The sequence below is a fragment of the Schistocerca cancellata genome, chromosome 7, assembly GCF_023864275.1.
Source record: "Schistocerca cancellata isolate TAMUIC-IGC-003103 chromosome 7, iqSchCanc2.1, whole genome shotgun sequence".
Lineage (NCBI taxonomy): Eukaryota > Metazoa > Arthropoda > Insecta > Orthoptera > Acrididae > Schistocerca > Schistocerca cancellata.
The window spans coordinates 199,597,548-199,620,461 of NC_064632.1; the positions used below are offsets into that span (position 1 = coordinate 199,597,548).

A 22,914-nucleotide genomic window follows, 5' to 3' on the forward strand; every position below is an offset into this window, starting at 1 on the left:
CCGGATGGCCGGCCAGTGTGGCCGTGCGGTTAAAGGCGCTTCAGTCTGGAACTGCGTGACTGCTACGGTCGCAGGTTCGAATCCTGCCTCGGGCATGGATGTGTGTGATGTCCTTAGGTTAGTTAGGTTTAATTAGTTCTAAGTTCTAGGTGACTGATGACCTCAGAAGTTGAGTCGCATAGTGCTCAGAGCCATTTGAACTGCCGGATGTTTGTGTCGTTCTGGCACAATATTTCGGCCACGTAACTCGTTGCCTTCTTCAGGTGCTACCTGAGACTACCGTGTTGGAGGATCTTGTCCAGTATTTATGCCCAGAGGGCGCTGGGTGCTCTCTTTGCCGTCCGCGCCCCCCTGGCGCTGCTTGTAATGTGTTGTCTCTTCCCCGGTGTTCCCTCGGACGTCCGCGCCCGACTTGGGCGCCATCTGTGGCAGCTCTCTGGGGCCTGTCCTGTGTCAGGCGTTCTGTTCGCAGTCCGCGCCCACCAGGTGCCAGAGTGCCCGACACAGGACAGGCCCCAGAGAACTGCCACAGATGGCGCCCAAGTCGGGCGCGGACATCCGAGGGAACACCGGGAAGAAACAACACATTACAAGCAGCGCCAGGCGGGCGCGGACGGCAAAGAGAGCAACCAGCGCCCTCTGGGCATAAATACTCGACAAGATCCTCCAACACGGCATTCCGAGTTAGTCAGCGGTGGCGAGCGGGTCTGTGTCGTCGGGCGCTCCGCAACTGCCGCGTGAAGAGTAGGAGAGGGCGGTTCCGTGGTGAGTGCGCGCGTCTCGGCAATATTGTCGTGTTGCTCCAAAGCAAATTGTCGTGAAGAGACGCCGCACTCGCGGCGGGAAGCGCAAGTCACCCGCAAAGATGCTAACTCGCGCAGACTTTCTCCGGTCGGACGGCAGGGAGCGCAGTGTCTCTTCAGACCGACGCAGCTGCTCCGTCGCACCGTCTACCCACGCAGAAGAAGAGGTGGTAGCACCATCATCCCGTCGACCCTCCACCCAAGTTCTCCCTGTATGCATACACTACACGGGTCGAGACTGGGTGGAGACATACGACGAGGTGGCAATGAATTTGTGCTACCACCCAAAAGTGAAGATGATGGACAATGACGCCACGCTGTCCATCCAGCCACGTTCGCAGGAGGATCGAAAGATTCTCTGCGATAGGCTGAAAGCGTACCTCACAGAGCCACCCACTACTTACAGTGGACCAAAGAAGAAAAAACCGCCGCTTAAGGTCCTACTAAGGGGGCTACCTTGGGTCATGACGACCGACGCGGTGCGCAAAGCCCTGTTGCACCATAACTATGATGCCATAGTTAAGCTGCACAACAGGACGAACAAGAAGAGGCCGCCACTGTTCATCCTGGCTGTCGAGTCGCCTCAAGAAGGCAGCAATGACGTCGGAATCTGCGGGCTAACAACCCTGGCAGGTTTCGACGTGACGATCGAGCCGGTCTGCCTGACCTCAACACGAAACCTCAGTGTTTCAAGTGTCACAGGGAAGGTGACGTGGTAAAGCACTGCCGCTTCGAAGCAAAGTGTGCCAAATGCGGAGGCGGTCACGACACCCACGAGTGCACTTTGTGTAGAGATGAGAAACCAACATGTGCTCGCTGTGGCGGCGACCATGTTGCCAGCTGGTAAGGCTGCCGGGCATTTTCCGCCCACATAGAAGACTGCCGCAACGAGAAGCCGACGGCAACGAAGAAAAGGAGAAGGAGGAGGAGGCGCAAGCGCGCCAGCGCTGAAGCCCCAGAGCTGACGAACAAAGCAGCAGCGCCCCGCCACAACGCACGGCCGGCCCCTCCACCCACCAGTGGCAGTGGTGGTGGGGGGGGCCCTTTGCGCGAGCAGGAGGGACGCCACTCAGCACGTAGCAGCGGAGAGTGCAACATCGACGCGATGGTGGAGGAAGCTGAGTCACGTTTCCGGATGGCCGTCCACGCGGAGATGGAGGCTGCCTGCCTCCTGCTAAGGGAAGCATGGGCTCTCCACCTGCAACGTGATGTGCCGACGGCACTTAGCAGTGCGTCCGTGGCCACACAAACAGAAGATAACACCAAGAAGCCGACGGCACATAGCAGCGCGTCAGCTGCCACACAAACTGAAGATAACACCAAGAAGAAGAAGAGGATGGTGATCAACCGCGCCAGCCGGACCACAGATGGTGCACCAACCATCCCCACGGAAACCTGCGTGCGTGTCGAAGAGGGCACCCAGACGTCGTCCAAATGGTACAAGCGCCACTGTGGCTCCCAAACCGAAACGGCGGATACGGAGTCCATCAGCACGCAAACCGAAATGGCAGCCATGGGGCCCACTAGGTCTCCATGGAAGCTACAAAAGATCACAACAATGAGCAGCAAACCTCTCATTCCGAGATCTCCCTCGGAATAAGACGAATACTAGGCGACGCCCAAGAAAGTGGCCCCAGCACAACTCCGGCCGTGCCACAGAGACGACACCTGTACTCTAGGGAGTACGAATATATAAAACATTGGAAACCGAGATAGGTCCTGTCAAACCAAGTCAGAAGGTTGCAAACAACCAGCAGCTCAAGCCGGGTTTTGCAGGTTCTCCTTAGGCTGTAAGGTGAATACCGGAGCTGTCCCCAAAAGTTCCTGCAAATAAATTCCCAACTGGGAGATACAAACTCCCCCCCCCCCTAAACCGCAAACCAAAAATAAACAGAGCCAAAACAGCATTCCATTAAACTAAGGCCAAATAGGGCAAGAAGCTCTTCAGTGGCCCGCCCACTACCACTCAGGTGTGGGAATGAAAAGGTTAAAAAAAAAAACTCCAACACGGCAGTCTCCGATAGCACCTGAAGAAGGCAACAATTTACGTGGCCGAAATACTGTGCCAGAGCGACACAAACATCTAGCAGTAGATCTGATTATTCCACCTGTCAAGATCTTGCTGGGAAAGCCTGAAGAGTTACATCAGAAGACTCTACAGGGAGGAGATGTACCTTAATATCAAGAAGCTGGATAAGCTTCAACAGAGGAAGGGAAGGATGCTGAGTTCTCTCAGTTTCCTTCTGAGATGCCGAGAGGGGGATGTAGTTCCTGTCTTCGCCAGGTTCAAGCATCACGTTAACACCAGAATGGCGAACAGAATCAAACATCGAGCCAGCCTCGCGCTGGTAAGAGAAAGAGTGCGTGACATGCGCCACCGCCTAGATGTCACGTCCAGGGATTTGCTGTATCTCCACCTTTCCATAGCAGCCACCCTGACCTGTGAGGACTGGGACCAGGTTTATGGTGCCTCCTGGTCCTTGGCGGAATGCACCATGAGGAAATCAACAGCATGTCAACAGGCCAAGTTTGAGTGCCTTAACAAGAAGGTACAACAGGATGGGGACACAAGGACAGTGGTCAACCTGAGCGACAAGCAGCTCGATGAGGCCACCTCAAAAGCAATCAGCAAGGGCCTCAACTTTGCAGTGACTTCCAGAAGCGTACGTATTGCAGCCTTCATCAGTTCGGTTGAGCAAGTCGTCAACACGCTACCTTCCAACGTGTCTGAAGAGATCCGCAGGGAGACCTGCAGGGCACTCACCAGGACGAAGCCCCCCAAATCCAACATCTTGAGCCAGGAGAGGGTGGCACTCAGGCAGCTACGGGAGAATGACAGCATTGTAGTTCTGCCAGCTGATAAGGGTAATTCCACTGTCATCTTAAACAAGTTGGAGTATGATAGGAAGGTGCAACAACTTCTGGAAGACACTGCTTACAAACCACTAGATGGTGACCCCACTGACAAGGTGGACAAGAAGACCTGGAAGTTGCTGAAGGAGACAGGTCTACCTGAACAGGTCACCAAGAAGCTTTATCCCAAAGCACTTGTACCACCCAGACTCTATGGACTCCCCAAGGTCCATAAGGAGGGGGTCCCTCTTCGACCTATTGTCAGTAACATTGGCGCAGCGACATACCTCACTGCACAATACCTGAAGAAGATATTGGCACCATATGTGGGCAAATGTGCACACCACATTCGGAACTCAGAGGACTTACTACAACAGCTAAGGCAGATACACATCGTGGACTCTGACATCATGGTCAGTTTCGATGTGGTGTTGCTCTTCACACGAATGCCACTCACCGATTCTCTCAATATCATTGGAGAGAAGTTCGATGGTACCCTGCTCGACCTGTTCAAGTGTGTACTGACCTCAACATACAGTATTTTCTTTATGGGGGTCAATTTTATGAGTAAACGGAAGGAGTGGCAATGGGCAGCCTGTTATCACCAGTGGTAGCCAACCTTTTCATGGAAAGGTACGAAGAGGAGGCACTTGCATCAGCCACTTACCAACCCAAGTGCTTTCTTAGGTATGTTGATGACACTTTTGTCATTTGGCACCATGGTAGGGAGAAGCTAGATGACTTTTTGGAACATCTAAATTCACGCCCCCCCCCCCCCCAAGTATAAAATTTACTATGGAGCTAGAGAAGGATGGACAACTCCCATTCCTGGATATCCTGGTCAAGAGGAAGGCAGATGGCACTTTGGGGCACAGTGTGTATCGTAAGCCCACCCACACTGACTTATACCTTCAAGCCAGTAGCTGCCACCACCCGGCACAGAAGAATGGAGTCTTGAAAACATTAGTTCACAGGGCTCGAGCTCTGTCAGATACGGAAAGTCTGGCCATAGAACATCTACAGCTGGTGTTCAGCAGAAATGGATACTCCTCCACAGACATCCAAGGGCACTTTGTACTACCAGTCAACCACAGGGTACACAAGAGGAGGCGAAGAAGGTGGCATACCTGCCGAATGCTGGACCTATTTCTGCAAAAATCAGCAGAATTCTTTCAAAATACGATATAAAGAGTATCTTCTGTCCACCCTCCAAAATTGGGACCATGCTAGGGGGTGTGAAGGACGACCTGGGGCTACGTAAACCAGGCATTTACAACATCCCGTGCCAGTGTGGAAAGTCATACATTGGCCAGACAACCAGCACGGTGGACGTCAGGTGCAAAGAACACGAGGCACACAAGACTCGGACAGGCAAAAAAATCTGCCATAACGGAGCACTGTCTGGAGCTCACCCACTCAATGGACTATAACAACACCAAAATTGTGACACAGACGCCAAGATTTTGGAACAGTGTCATAAAGGAGGCCATCGAGATCAAGGTCACAGACAACCTAATAAACCGAGACAGCGGTTACCAGCTCAGCTCGGCATGGAGTCCGGCTCTGGAGCTTATCAGAGCTCAACGAAATGAACCAACAAACTCATCAAGAAGTAGTAACATTACAGGAGTAGCGCCAGGCGGGTGCGGACCGCGAACGCAACTCCCGACGCAGGACGGGCCTCTGGCAGCCGCCACGACCGCAGATGATGGACGAGCCGAGCACGGACGACCGTCGGAGCACCAGGGAAGTGCCAACACCGCAGGATCAGCGCCAGGCGGGCGCGGACCGCGAATGGAGCGCCCAACCAAGGACAGGCCTCAGAGAGCTGCCACAGATGGAGACCAAGTCGGGCGCGGACGTCCGAGGGAGCACAGGAGAAGAAACAACACCTTACAAGCAGCGCCAGGCGGGCGCGGACCGCGAACAGAGCCTCCGACGCGAGACGGGCCTCAGACAGCTGCCACAACTGCAGATGGTGGACTAGGCGGGCGCGGACGTCCGTCGGAGCACCAGGGAAGTGCCAACACCTCGGGAGCAGTGCCAAGCGGGCGCGGACCACGAACGGAACGCCTCATGCAGGTCCGGCCCCAGACAACTGCCACGACCACAGATGGTGGACGAGCCAGGCGCGGACGTCCGTGGGAGCACCAGGGAAGAGAGAATACATTACAAGCAGCGCCAGGTGGGCGCGGACGGCAAAGAGAGCACCCAGCGCCCTCTGGGCATAAATACTGGACAAGATCCTCCAACACGGCAGTCTCAGGTAGCACCTGAAGAAGGCAACGAGTTACGTGGCCGAAATATTGTGCCAGAGTGACAGAAACATCCGGCAGTAGACCCAATTATTCCACATGTCATCTGAAAGATTGATCTCAACTATGAGAGATTATAAATACTTGTTGTAGTTGTGTTGCTATACGTTGTGTGATTTACATTTTTGGCAATAATGTCAGGACCACAAAACTTTTTTTATTATGAGAACTAAGATAACATAGAATGTTGATTCATTATTAAATGAACTTGCAGTGCAATTTGTTTTCATGTAAGATTAAACTGAGGTTACAGATACAATAATAGAATCAATGTTATGTGAATTACTCAGAATAATCCTTATATAGTCGATGCACTACATGATCCATATTACTGCCACATGATTGAAAATACGAAATTTAGTATGTATCTGGAATCATCCTATATGTGAGACTTCAATATATACAGAGATATAGTTCTGTTTGTGTATCTACTTTGTGAGTTACCTATCTGCTACTGTTATATTCCTGTGATTGATAGAAGAAATCATCAATAATCAATCATTTATGAAAATTATGACACTAGCATTTTAGCTGGTTGCTGTTGTGTCTAAATTTTCACCCATAAATCGATGGTTATTTACAGCTCTAGACTTTGTACTATTACAGTATGTATAAAGACAGAATAAAACTTTGACCATATAAAAGCTATTAATTGAACTAAAATTCACGTTTTGTCATAAAGGAATATTAAAGAGTTGAAAGCAACATTGAAACATTTTTCGCACAGATGCAAAGTCAATTATAGCTGAAGATTTTATCTGTAACCACTAATTTATTGAAACATTTACAAAAACATTCACAAAATAATTTGCAATTCTCAATAATCACACAAAACGTCCTGTATTGCTGTGTTTTGTGTTGTACTCAATGATATATTCTTCTATTGTTTCTTCTGAAGAGGAGAACTTTGTTTCAAAAGATATCTGCGTTGTTTGAAGTATCAGGTACTTTAATCAATAAAAATGAAACAACTTGTAAATTTACTATTTCAATAAATATTAAAATCACGTTCATATTGCAACAAACTACATAAAACAGTTTTAAATAATTTAAATAAATAAAATTCATACTTAACATAACAAGCATAACAAAAATTTTAATGGGAGAGGTATGGCTAGATACACTCCAATGATAATGTGCTGTGACAAGCAGTGAATGTTCCTTGTGATTTGTTGAAGTATGGAATGATCACTAGATGAGACAAGACATGTATGAGACACCACATGTACTAATAATGTCTTTTGATGGTGTAAGTGTGAATGGGAGTTGAGGTAGCTCCAAAAGGATCCATGACAAAGTATTATTTTAAACTTCCTATCGAAAACAAAAACAAGATGAAGAAAATTGTGATATAGCATCGAAACTGCCACTAAACTGTCAATATTTATGTTATTTCATAATATTCTCTCCTGTAGTTCATATTTGTAATCTGATTCTTGTTTATTAGCAATAATAGTGCTGGTTACTAGCAAGCAGTGAACAAAACTGTAACTGCTGTATTCAATGTTGTTTCTGAAAATTGTGTGATATCTCACTCACCAAGCTTGGGATATTGTGAACATTTATGGACTAGTTAGATGCCGAAGATAAAATTCAATTTTTGCCTTGGAGACAAATAACAAACCAATAAATGGCAACTTCGTAAGTATTTTGTACCATAGGTCTTAAATGACCTGTTTTATTTATAACATCAGTTTTGTTCCCTTGCCTTACACAATTTCACACATACGCGAACTACTTGCCCAATAAAAGGTCCGAACATGACAACTAAAGGGGCGGGTGTAGCTTTTCAGAGTGTGTGTGTGTGTGTGTGTGTGTGTGTGTGTGTGTGAGGCGGCACTTCAGCACTGAAGGAGCAGAGAAATGGGGCTGCAATGACGTGACAGTGTACTCGTTGATTTGCATACAGTAACAGAAAAATGCGGTGGGAATGTAGTTTCGTATTTCTCGCTTAGTTTATTATTTAGTATAAAAAAATAAGGAAAAATGCATCAGAAACACTTCTTGAGTGTTGACGAATTCAGTCTCACATTTGTTTCGTCTTAAAAAGGCGAGTAACTCTCTGGTAAAAACACCGTTAAGCGAAACAAATAGGTCACAGTCTCAATGAATGTATTTTGATACCAGGCGTGTATTGTCCCGAGACGATACGTATGTATCCAGCATTGAGAGGCGTTAGGGAAGCGTGTTGGCCTGATATATTTTTAATGAAGATACATGTCTTCAAGTACGGCTTTCCACATCGAGAATTTTCGCTAGCGAAGAAGCAATGACAGCACCAGCTCCAGACCCTTGGCCTTGCTGGACTAAGAGACCCTGGAGCAGCTCTTCCGCTGTGTCTTCATCTAGTGGAATTAGCTCCCCTAGTTCCTCTAATACCTGCCTCCCCTTGGAAGACTCAACTTCTTTGTCGTCGTTGGTTACAGTTCTCGTAGGAGAAATAACAGTCTCTGGCGTCGTCCACTGTTCCTGTTGCATAGTCAGCTGACTGTCAGGACCAATGGACGCTGGTTCAATTTCAGTTGTAACTTCACTTTCTGGTTTGGCACTGTTATACCGAAGGAGCTGTTCATCGTGTCCGTCGGAATCGTCGTAAGTGGTAGCATTCTCTGTCGCAGCAGACGCATCATCAGTAGTGACACGAGGGTGTTCTTCAGAAACTTCTAGAAGCTGACGTTTATTTCTATGCGAATGGATTGTTTCTGTCTGGGGGTTCTCTTTCGATGATATGGTCCCAGAACGACGTAATGGAATTTCTATGAGGGATGTTGTTCCTGACTGTGTTGCATATCCAGGTAATGTACCGAACTGTCGTGACATCTCACGATTTTCTCGCAGTATGGCCTCAATTTCTTTGACAGTCGCCTCTGCCATCACATTTTCAGGAGCAGCGGCTGCTTTTATTCCAGATGAACGCCATTGGTAACCTGGTAAATTTTGGAGCTGCTTCGACATTTGACGATTTTGTTTCAAGATTGCTTCGATTTCGCGAGTGGTAGCCTCTACAGCGCTGTGCACGCGCCTAAATGTCTTCATGCCTTTCAGTCTCCGCTTCCGGTAGATATCAGCTCTAGGTGTTATGCTGGTGACTTTCTTGGGATTTGCTTTACCACTTCGCTGCAGAACTTTGGGCTGTGTTGCGACTCGAGGCACATCATCTTGGCCAGAGGTGGTTTCGGCTGGAGGCTTAAGTTCGTCGCTGATATCATCAGCAGCTCGCTTCTTGCGACGAGCTCTCGCTGGCTTAGATGGCCCAGTGTCATCGAAGACGTCGTTGACGTATTCCGTGGACGAACGCGGCGTTCTTCTGAGTGTATCATCCTGCCCTGTACCGATGGTGTTTGATTCGTAAGAAGATGCCACACTGTAGACCTCGTCATCGACTGCACGGCCAGATCTGTCAGTCTCCACGTCCTGCTCCTGCTGGATGTCGTTGGAGTTCTGGATTGGAATTCCGTGGTAGCTGTGCTGGTGCTTATTGGCGGCGCCGTACGTCTTCACTTTGGAATGGCCCTGGATTATGAGGTACATGGGCCCCCGGAGTGGTTCCGCCGGTTGCTTGTAATGGGAAAACAGAGGGTCAGTGGTCAACGAGGCCACGGTCGTAGCAATGGGGGTAGCACACGTGGTGACAGTCGTGGTGGGAGTGGCGGGTGGCGTCGTTACGGTGAAGGCGTCGGACTGGGGAGCGACGGCGGTGACCGGCGTCGCCTCGTCGCGCAGCAGGCTCTGCAGCAGCGAGGAGAGATCCACGGCGTCGTGGGCGGCGGGGGGCCGCGTGGGGGCGGCGGCGGTGGGCGGCGCCGCTGCGACCGTGGCCAGCTGCGTCTTGCCCTCCTTCCAGTCGAGCGCCTGCTGCAGCGGCTGAGTCGTCGACGCGTGGTACACGAGGTTGGCGTGCTGCAGCGACACCGACGTCTGGCCCTGCGTCGGCCGCGCCAGCGCCGAGGCCGTCGGGGGCGGCGGGGGCGGCGGCATCAGCATGGTGTACGGCGGCCGCATCGGCGGCGCCGACGGCTTGTGGTAGAAGGGCGACGGGTAGTACGAGGCCGGCAGCGAAGAGTAGTGGTGGTTCGAGCCGAACTTGGACGCGTCTACGATCTTGAGGAACTGGTCAAAGACGTCGCGCCGCGATTCCAGCTGAGCCTGTGACGACTGAGGGGCGGTCGGTGGAGCCGCATCGGCAGTGGTGGCGACGGGCGGAGGAAGCGGCGTGGGCTGGCGAGGTCGCAGCACCGGCACCTGCAGCAGGAAGTCATCGATATGTCAGTGGGGAGAGAAGAAGAATTACATGATCTGTTGAACGAACTGAACAGTGTAATAAATACTGAAAGTCGTTAGAGGATAAAACGCGGAACTAATTAAGAGTTGTACAAATCAGATTAGCGACAGACTAACATCAAAATTGGTAACAACGATGTAGGTTAAGTTAAGGAATTCTGCTACCTTGGATGCAAAATAACACATGGCGAAGGCAAGGAGGACATAAAAAGCAGACTAGCGCTGGCAAAGAGGACATTCCATTCCACAAGAATTATGACTGTGTCAAAATGGTTCACATGGCTCTGAGCACTATGGGACTTAACTGCTGAGGTCTTCAGTCCCCTAGAACATAGAACTACTTAAATCTAACTAACCTAAGGACATCACACACATCCATGCCCGAGGCAGGATTCGAACCTGCGACAGTAGCAGTCGCGCGGTTCCAGACTGTAGCGCCTAGAACCGCTCGGCCACCCCGGCTGCCTGACTGTGTCAAGCCCAGGTTTTTATTTAAGGAGGGTAGGACGTCAAACGGGCCGACTCGGAGCAGGAGAGTCACCACAGGACATTTTAATTTCTACTGTCTATACTTTTACAAATAAATTCATAAAACTTTGTCACCATGACCAGAAAGGATTGAGGATTGACACTCATCACAGTGGAAGTTCAAAAACGTAGCAAAATACCTTTTTTTACATGTGAAATTTCATCATTTTTTCACTTATTACTGGCTGCATTTGTTGCTATAGGTACACTTTTCTTCCTAAGTAAGAGAGATTGTTCGATGAATTTTTCATAGCATACAAACAGTAGTTACATGTGTATGAAATTCTAGAATTTTTCAAATCTATTAAAAAACTGAGGAAGAAATTGAGATAATTAACTATAAAACTTGATTTTTTTCTAAACATGATGTTTAAAATGTAACAGTTCATTCATTTTTTCATAAATTAAATAACTTATAGAGTTTCATACACCTGTAACTATGGTTTGTATGCTGTGCAAAAGTCATCGAAGAATCTCTCTTACTTAGGAAGAAAAGTGTATCTATAGCAACAAATGCAGTAAGCGAAAAAATCATGAAATTTCACATGTAAAAGAAATGTGTTTTGTTACGTTTTTGAGCTTCCACTGCTATGAATATGAATCGTGAATTCTTCCTGGTCATGCTGTTGAAGCTTTATGAATTTATTTGTAAAAGTATAGACAGTGGAAATTAAAATGTCCTGTGGTGCCTCTCCTGCTCCAAGTCGGCCCGTTTGACTCATGGACAGTGGGAAAACCGCAACAGAAGAGAATCGTATCATTTGAAAGATGAAGCATGCTGAAAATTAGGTGGGCTGATAATCAATGAGGTGGCTTTTCGATTAATCGGTGAAGACAGGAACATGCGGAAAGCTACGGTAAAATTGAAATGAGCGTTTGGTGTCAATGACTGGGAGGCCCCTTACGGGGAAGGTCCGGCCGCCTTGGAGCACGTCTTATTATATTAGACCCCACACTGGCGACCTGCGCGTAGGATGGGGATGAAATGATGAGGAAGACAGCACAACATCCAGTCCCTGAGCGGAGAAAATCCCCGACCCATCCGGGAATCGAACACGGGCCCATAGGACGGCAATCTGTCACGCTGACCACTTTTTTTTTATGATCGTTGTGTTTGGTCGTTGCCGGCGTCACATGACATCCGTTAAGGTTCGTTTGTTGATCGTTACACTCAGTTTTTTTTTATTACAGAGGCCAACCAGCTCTCTGACCGAACACTCAGCTATCGGGGCGGATGGATAGCAAAGGTAAGAAGAAGGGAGAGCATATATCTTAAGACATTAGGGAACAACTTCTGTGGTGTATGAGGGAGCAGCAGAGGGTAAAAACTGTCGGGGAAGACAAAGGCCGGAATCTATCCAACACATAACTGAGGCATCAAACCAGTCAGAAGGAAGATGACTCAAAATAGAGTCCCTACCTTGAGGCTTACACCTCGACGTAGAGTTATTTACGTAACTCATTTGTTTACTTAACCTGATATTTATTCCTTTCATCTGACAAAATTATGGTTATCAGTCCCTGTCTTGCATCTGTCCTGGTATTGCACATATTTTGCATTTTATTTATTACGATAAACGTGTAATAAGTTACACCTAAAAACACACAACGTTCTAAGTCTAAAACATGATTGCTTGACACTTCACTTCATACAATGACCGCTTTTTAGTTTCTTTTTACAGGTGCAGTAAGAGAAAACAGTAGAGTTCACATTCGTTCATGAAAAGTACAATAATAACGACAGGTTACAAGAACGTAGTTTTAGTGCTGTGACTGATTGTGAAATGATTGAATTGACATTAGGAGACGGGAGCATTAGTGCCTGACAGAAGGAAACTGTCAGTATACGTTGATTTTTGGGTGAAAGTTTGCAGGTGACAGAAGGGAGTGCTTTAGTTTCTTCTTAAAAGCAACAGGGCACAGCATTGTCCGGATAAGTGAAGGTTAATTTGTTCCAGAGGCGGATAGTGCCACATCGATGAAGTTTGTGAATTTGTTTGTTTTGTGGATGAGCCCAGTAGGATATTAGATAAGTGAGACTACGTGTTTCTGTTATGATGAGATGACTAGTATTTAACCTCTGTTGTGAGGTACTGGGGTGCATGGGTCCTGAGAAAACGATGAAGAAGTCGTAGCATATGGCAGCCACGTAATTTGTCTGGGCGCAAACAATTTTAACAGAGCCAATGAAGAACTGATATTGTAAAACAGACGAGTGTTGCAGATATAATGCATACACGCATTCTTGGTTACTTACGGCCTTCAAATATTTTCTCTATTAAGTGTTGTGTTGCGTTACATCGCAATAGTGGAGTTTCGATGCAATGTCTAACTTCACAAATTCACGTTTCGCATCTGTGGAAATACACTGAAGGACAAAAAATCGCATCACGAAAAAAATAAACAAAAATTCGGAGTAGGTATTAAAATCCATGGAGAAGAAATAAAAACTTTGAGGTTCGCCGATGACATTGTGATACTGTCAGAGACAGCAAAGGACCTGGAAGAGCAGCTGAACGGAATGGACAGTGTCTAGAAAGGAGGATATAAGATGAACATCAACAAAAGCAAAACGAGGATAATGGAAGGTAGTCCAATTAAGTCGGGTGATGCTGAGGGAATTAGATTAGGAAATCAGACACTTAAAGTAGTAAAGGAGTTTTGCTATTTGGGGAGCAAAATAACTGATGATGGTCGAAGTAGAGAGGATATAAAATGTAGACTGGCAATGGGAAGAAAAGCATTTCTGAAGAAGAGAAATTTGGTAACATCGAGTATAGATTTAAGTGTCAGGAAGTCGTTTCTGAAAGTATTTGTATGGAGTGTAGCCATGTATGGAAGTGAAACATGGACGATAAATAGTTTAGAGGATAAGAGAATAGAAGCTTTCGAAATGTGGTGCTACAGAAGAATGCTTAAGATTACATGGGTAGATCACATAACTAATGAGGAGGTATTGAATAGAATTGGTGAGAAGAGGAGTTTGTGGCACAACTTGACATGAAGAAGGGACCGGTTGGTAGGACATGTTCTGAGGCTTCGAGGGATCACAAATTTAGCATTGGAGGGCAGTGTGGAGGATAAAATCGTAGAGGGAAACCAAGAGATGAATACACTAAGCAGATTCAGAAGGATGTAGGTTGCAGTAAGTACTGGGAGATGAAGAAGCTTGCACAGGACAGGGTAGCATGGAGAGCTGCATCAAACCAGTCTCAGGCCTGAAGAGCACAACAAAAATTAAATTTAGAAAAAACATTTTTGTAGGTTACATATTTAAGTGATTAACATTGCAAGATTACAGTTTGATGTTAGCGCGAGATACCCATTGCAAATGTGATATGCAAGTACATTAATAACCGATGTAGCCACCAAAATGTTGAATGCAAGCATGCAAACGTGCTTCATTGTGTTACACAAGTGCGGGACATCTGTTTGTGGGATGGCTTTCTATGCCTGTTGCACTTGGGACATCGATACACGGGCGGTTAATGCTGTTTGTGGATGACGCTGGAGATGTCGTCCGATGATGTCCCATACGTGGTCGATTGGGGACAGATCTGGTGATCGAGTAAACCAACACTCTGTAGGCCTTGTTGGGTTACAACATCGGTATGTAGGCCAGGCTTTTGCTATCGGAAAACAATCCCTGGAATGCCGTTCATGGTCGAATCACCAGACTGATGTATAAGTTTGTAGTCAGATTGCGTGGGATAACCACCAGAGTGCTCCTGCTGTCATATGAAATTGCACTGCAGACTATAACTCCAGGTGTGGGTCCAGTGTGTCTAACACGCAGACAGGTTGGTTCCAGGCTCTTACCTGGCCTCCTAACTAACACACGTCACCGAAGCAGAGCCAGCTTTCATCAGAATACCCTGCCCTCCAATTAGTTCTAGCTTGACACTACTAAAGTCGCAAATGGCTGTGGTTTGGGGTGAGTGAAATTCACGCCACAGGTCATCTGGCTCGGAGCTGTCCTTGAAGTAACCGATTTACAACAGTTTGTTCTGTCACTATGGTGCCAACTGCTGCTTAAATTGCTGCTGCTTATGCAGTACAATGTGCCAAAGCAATACGCCAAACTCGATGGTCTTCATTCTCTACAGTGCTACGTGGCCGTCCCGAGCTCGGTCTTTTTGCCACTGTACATTCTCGTGACCATGGCTGCCAGCAGTCATCTACAGTGACTACATTCCTGTCAAATCTTCCTGCAATATCGTAGAAGGAACATCCAGCTTCTCGTAGCCCTATTATACAGCCCCGTGGAAATTCAGTGAGGTTTTGACAATGGCGTCTTTGTCGCCTTAAAAGCATTCTAGACTAAAATCAACTCACCACGTCCAATGTCGAAGGTGATCAACGACCACTGCCATTACAGCGTGTATTTAAAGCAAACCTGATTTACATCTTCGCAGTGGCGCTACTGGCGCCTCTCTTATGCAAATGTTGAGAACGTTGAGCCGGCCGAAGTGGCCGTGCGGTTAAAGGCGCTGCAGTCTGGAACCGCAAGACCGCTACGGTCGCAGGTTCGAATCCTGCCTCGGGCATGGATGTTTGTGATGTCCTTAGGTTAGTTAGGTTTAAATAGTTCTGAGTTCTAGGGGACTAATGACCTCAGCCGTTGAGTCCCATAGTGCTCAGAGCCATTTTGAGAACGTTGAATAGACATCATCTTTCAGATGTAGAAATGCGACTACCAACTTTCATTTATGTCGCTCAACTCGTTCTTTGTGTAGCGATTTTTTCCGTCACTGTATGCATAGAGTCAGGCGAAAGTCTTCCTGTTGTGGCGACAGTATTTTCTCCACAGTTGGGATACTCGGCCAAAGTTACATACAAGTTCTTTGCGGTTTTTTAATAATGTATTGGAATATCGTCGAGTGCAATAGGAGGCCATTGTCTGCGGGGTTCAGAACTTATTAATTTCTGATACTAAAATACTTGGGACATCTTTGCACTTTAAGTTCCAGGTCTAGCGCCCACCTTACCACTGGAGACAGAACGTCATTCCTCTGAACGATCGTACTATTGACGTCTTCAAGTCTATCACTAAACTAAAGCACGTAGAAGTTAACTGTGCAGGTGGACGGACCCGAGGAGATGCCACTGATATCACATTAATTTGTATTTCCCTTAATGATGACCGAGCGAGGTGGCGCAGTGGTTAGACACTGGACTCGCATTCGGGAGGACGACGGTTCAATCCCGGGTCCGGCCATCCTGATTTAGGTTTTCCGTGATTTTCCTAAATCACTCCAGGCAAATGCCGGGATGGTTCCTCTGAAAGGGCACGGCCGACTTCCTTCCCCATCCTTCCCTAATCCGATGAGACCGATGACCACGCTGTCTGGTCTCCTTCCCCAAACAACCAACCAACCAACCTTAATGATGCATTACACAAAATGTTTGTAGTGTTGTAATACTTCGTAAGGAGATGTTACATGACTTAGGTGTAATTACTTTTCTTTCGTGTAATGCTGCTACTCACGGCATTCTCATTTATTATTTACACCTTTTTTCGGTCTATATTAATCTTACATTGACTCTGAGAGGCTGCTATTTTTCTCGTTCCTCATAATTTTGTTCAAATGATTTGTAATTTTACTGTACAAATTTTTTTATGTCTAGAGTCAATACTTTATGTAACATGTTATAATAACTTTTAACCTGCCGGCCGCGGTGGTCTCGCGGTTCTTGGCGCTCAGTCCGGAACCGCGCGACTGCTACGGTCGCAGGTTCGAATCCTGCCTCGGGCATGGATGTGTGTGATGTCCTTAGGTTAGTTAGGTTTAAGTAGTTCTAAGTTCTACGGGACTGATGACCACAGATGTTAAGTCCCATAGTGCTCAGAGCCATTTGAACCATTTTTAACTTTTAACCTGAATGAATGAAGAAGTTTTAGCTATATCTTACAAGGAGTCTTTGAGCGCGAGGTCGCAAGTTCAATCTTTAGTAAGGCTCACTTGAAAGTTTTGTGTTAACAGTTATGGCAGGAAAAACATTAGCTGCTAATGGCTCACTCTGTGCATCAGGAGGACGATAGAAAATAAGTGTCCGGGAGTCGCAGAGATCATACTTCTGTGGGATGTATGTATTATACTTCATAGAATGAACATCGTCGATATTCATGAAAACATCCTACGTATCGAACCAGTCAGAACACTGTGGAAAAAAAGAAAAATGGCCATTTCTCACAGCGCCACATGCAGCTGCTCCAGTTCCGTGAGCCAAGCAACACATGAAGTGGACAACTGCTCTCTGGAGGCGTTTGGTGTGGTCCGACGAGTCTCCATTTTGCCTCTTTTGAAATAATGCACGCCGTCAGTGGATCGACGGTGCAACGAGGTGTTTTACCTGCAGTGTGTGGAAGGTGTAGTTGAGATCCGGCTGGTTCTGTGATATTTTGGAGCTAAATTTCGTACCATAACTTGAACCCACTCATTCACATTACTGTGAACTTTGAACCAGGATGTTAATGTTCACATTTATGGTAGCAAAGAGTTGCCCTTCCTCTGACACCTCCGTTAAGAGTATGCTATGGACACTCGCGTATTGCAGTAGCCCAACAGCTTCGTTCACAGGGATGCATGTATACGTTAACTGCTTGAGGAACATTCAAGCACCCTATCATACTTCGACTTGACGGCTAAATCATCCGATCTTAACGCTACAGAAAATATCTGGGAGTCTCTGCAACAGTTAGAGAAGCGTAGCACCCAACGTCCCAGCAAATTGGTACCTGTACTGGACGTAACTTCAATGAATGCCTTCATCTGGTAGTGGCGTACCTGAAGAAACGACTGTTCAAGGCTGTAGGCGGTGTTATATGGTATTGGCGTGAGGTCTCTTGGACGTGAGTAACTATTTGTCCGGATGGTTTTGTAGCATTACCACGCCGGGTAATCAGCTAGATAAGATTGGTTCCCAGCTTCGCAACGTGAGAATCCTGTTCCCTTCTTAGCAATAACTTGTAATTTTCGCACCCTCTCTTCTTGAAAGGATAGAACTCCTGTGTGTAAAACATCTTCAGACATCTGATTACTTTACAAATGAGTTAATGTGTTAAATATTTGGCATTAAGCATGTTAAAACTTCATGCCTGAAGACGGAAAATTAAAGTTATGTTGGTTGTATTAGTTTCGGATTACTCATGAATAGACCCATGAAAAAGTTAAAAACTCAATTAGAAATTTAGCAAGCGATGAACTCTGTTCGTTTCTCTTTTTTTGTGAGGCTGTAAGCAAGAAAATGATTATAAAATGTTGGAAGTTATGTTTTAACTTTGTTGTACAGGGGATAGTCAAAATAATGTGAACAGTTGTAGTAATGGTGTGGTTGTGTTTGATGGTCAACAACGCAAGGAAGACAGGTGTCGCGCTTGACTGTGCGTGTTCAGTACGGACTAGGCGTCAGTGCAGGTTGTTTACGACTAGTGCACACTGCGTATTTGCTTCAGAGGCCTAGGTCGACGTGCAATGAAAACCTAACAGAGTTCCAAAGAGGGCAGATTGTGGGGGCCCGATTAGTTGGAGCATCAGTAACCAAGACAGCCAACTTATTGAATGTTTCGAGAACAATTGTTTCAACAGTCAACAGCCTACACAAAAAACGTAAAGACGTCATCGTGTAAACGTAATAGTGGCGTAAATCAAAACTAAATGACAGAGATCATCGTACGCTAACACGAATTGCGTCAAAACAACACAAACCTACGGCGGCTACAGTGACTGGAGAGCTCAATAGCCATTTTCGAGACCATGTATCTATCGACACTGTCCGCCGAGACCTCCTTAAAGCGAATATTCATGGTGGAGCTGCTATACCGAAACGATTAGTGACGAAGACCAATGCAAAGAAGCGTAAAACGTGGTGTCAGGAGCATAAATCCTGGACTGCAAACACGTCATATGGTCCGAGTCAACGTTTTCGTTATTTTCAACATCGGGCCAGGTTTAAGGCTGGAGAACGCCAAAAGAAGTCTACAGTCCTGATTGCTTGATTCCAACGGTTATGCATGGAGGTGGAAGTGTGATGATCTGGGCAGCCATATCACGGTTTTCTGCTGATCCCATTATAACTCTCAAAGACCGTGTTACAGCCAACGATTACGTGAACATTTTAGGTGATCAGGTGCACCCCATGATTCAAATGTTGTTCCCCAACAATGAGGCCATATTTTAGGATGATAATGCACCCATTCACAAAGCCAGGACAGGAGGATGCAACTGAACTCCACAGTCTTTCCTGGCCAGCACAGTCCCCGGACTTGAACGTTATTGAATCCTTGGGGGCAGTATTGGAGCGCAGACTCCTGGGCAGATTTCCGTCTCCCTCGTCGCTTCAGAAGTTAGAAGAGGGCCTGATCAAAGAGTGGCATAACATACCACTGGAGACTATGCAATCATTATGTGCCAGTACTCCAAGAACAATCTCAGCTTTATTACTGGCAAATGGGGGTTGACCCCTCATTAATAAACCATTCCCAAGTAAGTACAGGTGTCCACATTATTTTGACTCTTCCCTGTAAGTCGCTAAGTGCTATCACTGCTGGATACCGGATGAGTATAGTTTGGATAATATGGGCACCGCTTTAACAAAAGCTAGTTTTCAAGCATGTCAATGTTTATGACGTAATATCTCCTGTACTATGTGTCGTACGATGATACAATGTTGCACGTACGTTCAGTGGTATCTACATCTACATCTACATTTACACTCCGCAAGCTACCCAACGGTGTATGGCGGAGGGCACTTTACGTGCCAGTGTCATTACCTCCCTTTCCTGTTCCAGTCGCGTATGGTTCGCGGGAAGAATGACTGCCGGAAAGCCTCCATGCGCGCTCGAATCTCTCTAATTTTACGTTCGTGTTCTCCTCGGGAGGTATACGTTGGAGGAAGCAATATATTCGATACCTCATCCAAAAACGCACCCTGTCGAAACCTGGACAGCAAGCTACACCGCGATGCAGAACGCCTCTCTAGCAGAGTCTGCCACTTGAGTTTGCTAAACATCTCCGCAACGCTATCACGCTTACCAAATAACCCTGTGACTAAATGCGTCGCTCTTCTTTGGATCTTCTCTATCCCCTCTTGTCAACTCGACCTGGTACGGATCCCACACTGACGAACAATACTCAAGTATAGGTCGAACGAGTGTTTTGTAAGCCACCTCCTTTGTTGCTGGACTACATTTTCTAAGGACTCTCCCAATGAATCTCAACCTAGCATCCGCCTTGCCAACAATTAATTTTATATGATCATACCACTTCAAATCGTTCCGTACTCATACTCCCAGATATTTTCAGAAGTAACTGCTACCGGTGTTTGTTCCGCTATCATATAATCATACAATAAAGGATCGTTCTTTCTGTGTATTCGCAATACATTACATTTGTCTATGTTAAGGGTCAGTTGCCACTCCCTGCACCAAGTGGCTATCCGCTGCAGATCTTCCTGCATTTCGCTGCAATTTTCTAATGCTGAAACTTCTCTGTATACTACAGCATCATCCGCGAAAAGCCGCACGGAACTTCCGACACTATCTACTAGGTCTTATATATATATATTGTATATATGTAGATGATATCTTTAAAATAGGTTTCGAATAAAGTTACTAGTAAAGGAATAATAAACTAAGACATTACGGCTAGTGCTGCATTTTTGCTGCACTAACAGTGAAGAATGTAGTAAGCAATAAAAAATTTTCGTTTCAGTATGTTGTGGGTGTTGTGAACGAGGAAAAGTTTCGGAAAGGTTTGAAAGTAAGTGTAAAGTTTGTTGGAAGAAAGAGCTCACATTCCCAAACACTGTGTTTATGTGGATGTATTTGCGCGCCATGAGTAATGCTGCCTAAAGATGGATACACAGTTCCTAATCTTGATACTTGACTTACTGTGGTAAGATTAAACCTCTTAATGAGCAGATTATGGCAGGGTTTTAAAGTTTTAATTTCTGTTGATAATTACGTGAAATATCGAAAATAAATTCTCTTTTACTCCTGGAAGCTGTTAGACGGGCAATCTTTAAATTGACCTCGCTGACCGTTCCAGCCGTTTAGTGATATGGATGCCAGACTGCAGGTGAAACAGTACCCGCCAAGTTAGCCGAGAGCGCTAATGCGCTGCTTCCTGGACTCGGGTAGGCGCGCCGGCCCAGGGGATTAACGACGTGGGACGGTGTGTCGGCCAGCCTGGATGTGGGTTTTAGGCGGTTTTCCACATCCCGCTAGGTGAATACCGGGCGTGTCCCCACATCCCGCCTCAGTTACACGACATGCAGACATTTATAACACTTCCGCACTATTTCATGGTTTACACTAGACGCAGTCACCTGGGGTACACTGACTCCGTCCTGGGGGGGTATGGGGTAGCGGCAGGAGGGGCATCCGGCCACCCCTTTCAATTAACCTTGCCAATTCCGTTGTAACCACGCCGACCCTGCGACCATTGCGGGACAAAGGCGCAAGTGAAAGAAGAAGACTGTAGCTGGAACAGTGGCCAGTGGCGCCCGTACCTCTGGCTGCGGCGTGGTGGCGAGCGGCGGGTCCGGCGTCCTGGAGGCGGGCTCCAGCCAGTAGTGCACCCTGTCCAGCACGGGCGGCACGTAGTCGTACGTCGGGTCGTTCTTGAGGGGGTCCCCGCGGCCTAGCGGCGTCCACTCGTCGTAGTCGACGCGCGGCGAGAACACCCCGCGCCCGTAGCTGCCTGCAACGACACACACACGAGCGTCAAGGTAGCACTCTACAGTTCCTCACTGGTTCACAAAGGACAACCGACACAAACTGTTATACAGAATGGTGCACATGAAAACGGCGCGGATGAGTGGATACGATTGGACGTGAATGCATGCGTACAACCACACCCCGGTGACGGCCACACCACGTGTACGCCCGCCACGTGACCCACATCTCAGAGCGTAGTGCCAGCTGTGTCAGTGTGAGTGGAGCAGTGCAAATGTTGAAAGGTATATGCTAAGGTGTGATCAGGGTAGCTCCAGAAAATAGTCGGTAGTTGCCGAGCAACTTGCAACTTATTGTATGGGGGCTGGGGGTTGGAGGGGGGGGGGAGTGTTGTTTGGGGAATGAGACCAGACAGCGAGGTCATCAGTCTCATTGGATTGGGGAAGGATGGGGAAGGAAGTCGGCCGTGCCCTTTCAAAGGAACCATCCCGGCATTTGCCTGGAGCGATTTAGGGAAATCACGGAAAACCTAAATCAGGATGGCCGGACGCGGGATTGAACCGTGTCCTCCCGATTGCGAGTCCAGTGTCTAACCACTGCGCCACCTCGCTCGGGCGGTAGTTGCCAACCGCAAGGTGGAACGAGTATAATATCTTCGAGTAGGAGGACCTTTGATGATGGCGCGCACAGTAAAAAAAACGGGGCGTCGCAGGTAGGTGCCTGGAGGAAGCAGATGTGTGCAGACAGCTTTAAGGGTGAAGTCGCAGCTAGGTGCGCGGAGGAAGCACACGTGTGGTGATAGCGTTAAGGTAGGTCGCTGCCCCTGACCAAGCTTTAGCACGTAAATGAGAGAAGATATATAATCATTTCAAATTGGTTTTTGTTAGATAATGTTCAGAGTTAGGATTTGTATGTCCAAGGTTTGACGCAGTAAACGTTTTGTAAGATTTTTTGTAAGAGTGATTCGTGCTACGAAAATGTTTGAAATGGTAGGTTTTGTGTATGACTTAAAATTTTAACAATATATATATTGAGATCAACATTGTGTTTAAATCAAACAGCCTGAATCATAATCCACATCCTTTGCTTGTAACGAATATGAAAATGAGTAGTAAACTAAAGTTACCCACCAATGAAAGAACCAAGTAAACATCAGGGCCAAAAGTTAATTTTCCAGTACCATCTTAATGCCACTGCACAAACGGCATTATTCTCTTAAACTTGATTGCTGAGTCAAATACATGTTGCATTTCTGGCAAAATGGAGGAGTGCAAGAAACAAGTTCACAGACGCTGTCATATGCAGGTTTGCTGAATAATGAATTTAGAACAATCTTATCATTGACACTTTAACAGGATAAAAGGATACAATTTTGGTAAGATACTTTCAATGTGACGAACGTGCTCACACATGAGCAGTTTTGGAAAGTTACGTGACAACAAAGACAAGGAAACGG

The 22,914-nt window shown here is 46.8% G+C and overlaps 1 protein-coding gene across 1 annotated transcript in view; it reads right to left on the reverse strand.

Moving 5' to 3' along the window:
- Window positions 1–6,686: 6,686 nt before the first annotated feature.
- The window catches only part of LOC126092427 (uncharacterized), a 174,093-nt gene continuing 157,865 nt past the window's right edge, over window positions 6,687–22,914 (reverse strand). The window contains exons 3-4 of the mRNA XM_049908022.1: window positions 21,293–21,483; window positions 6,687–10,213 (exon numbers count right to left, since the gene is read on the reverse strand). Of these exons, the coding sequence (XP_049763979.1) occupies window positions 8,195–10,213; window positions 21,293–21,483 (2,210 nt within the window). The 3' untranslated portion in view covers window positions 6,687–8,194. The remainder of the gene's footprint in view (window positions 10,214–21,292; window positions 21,484–22,914) is intronic.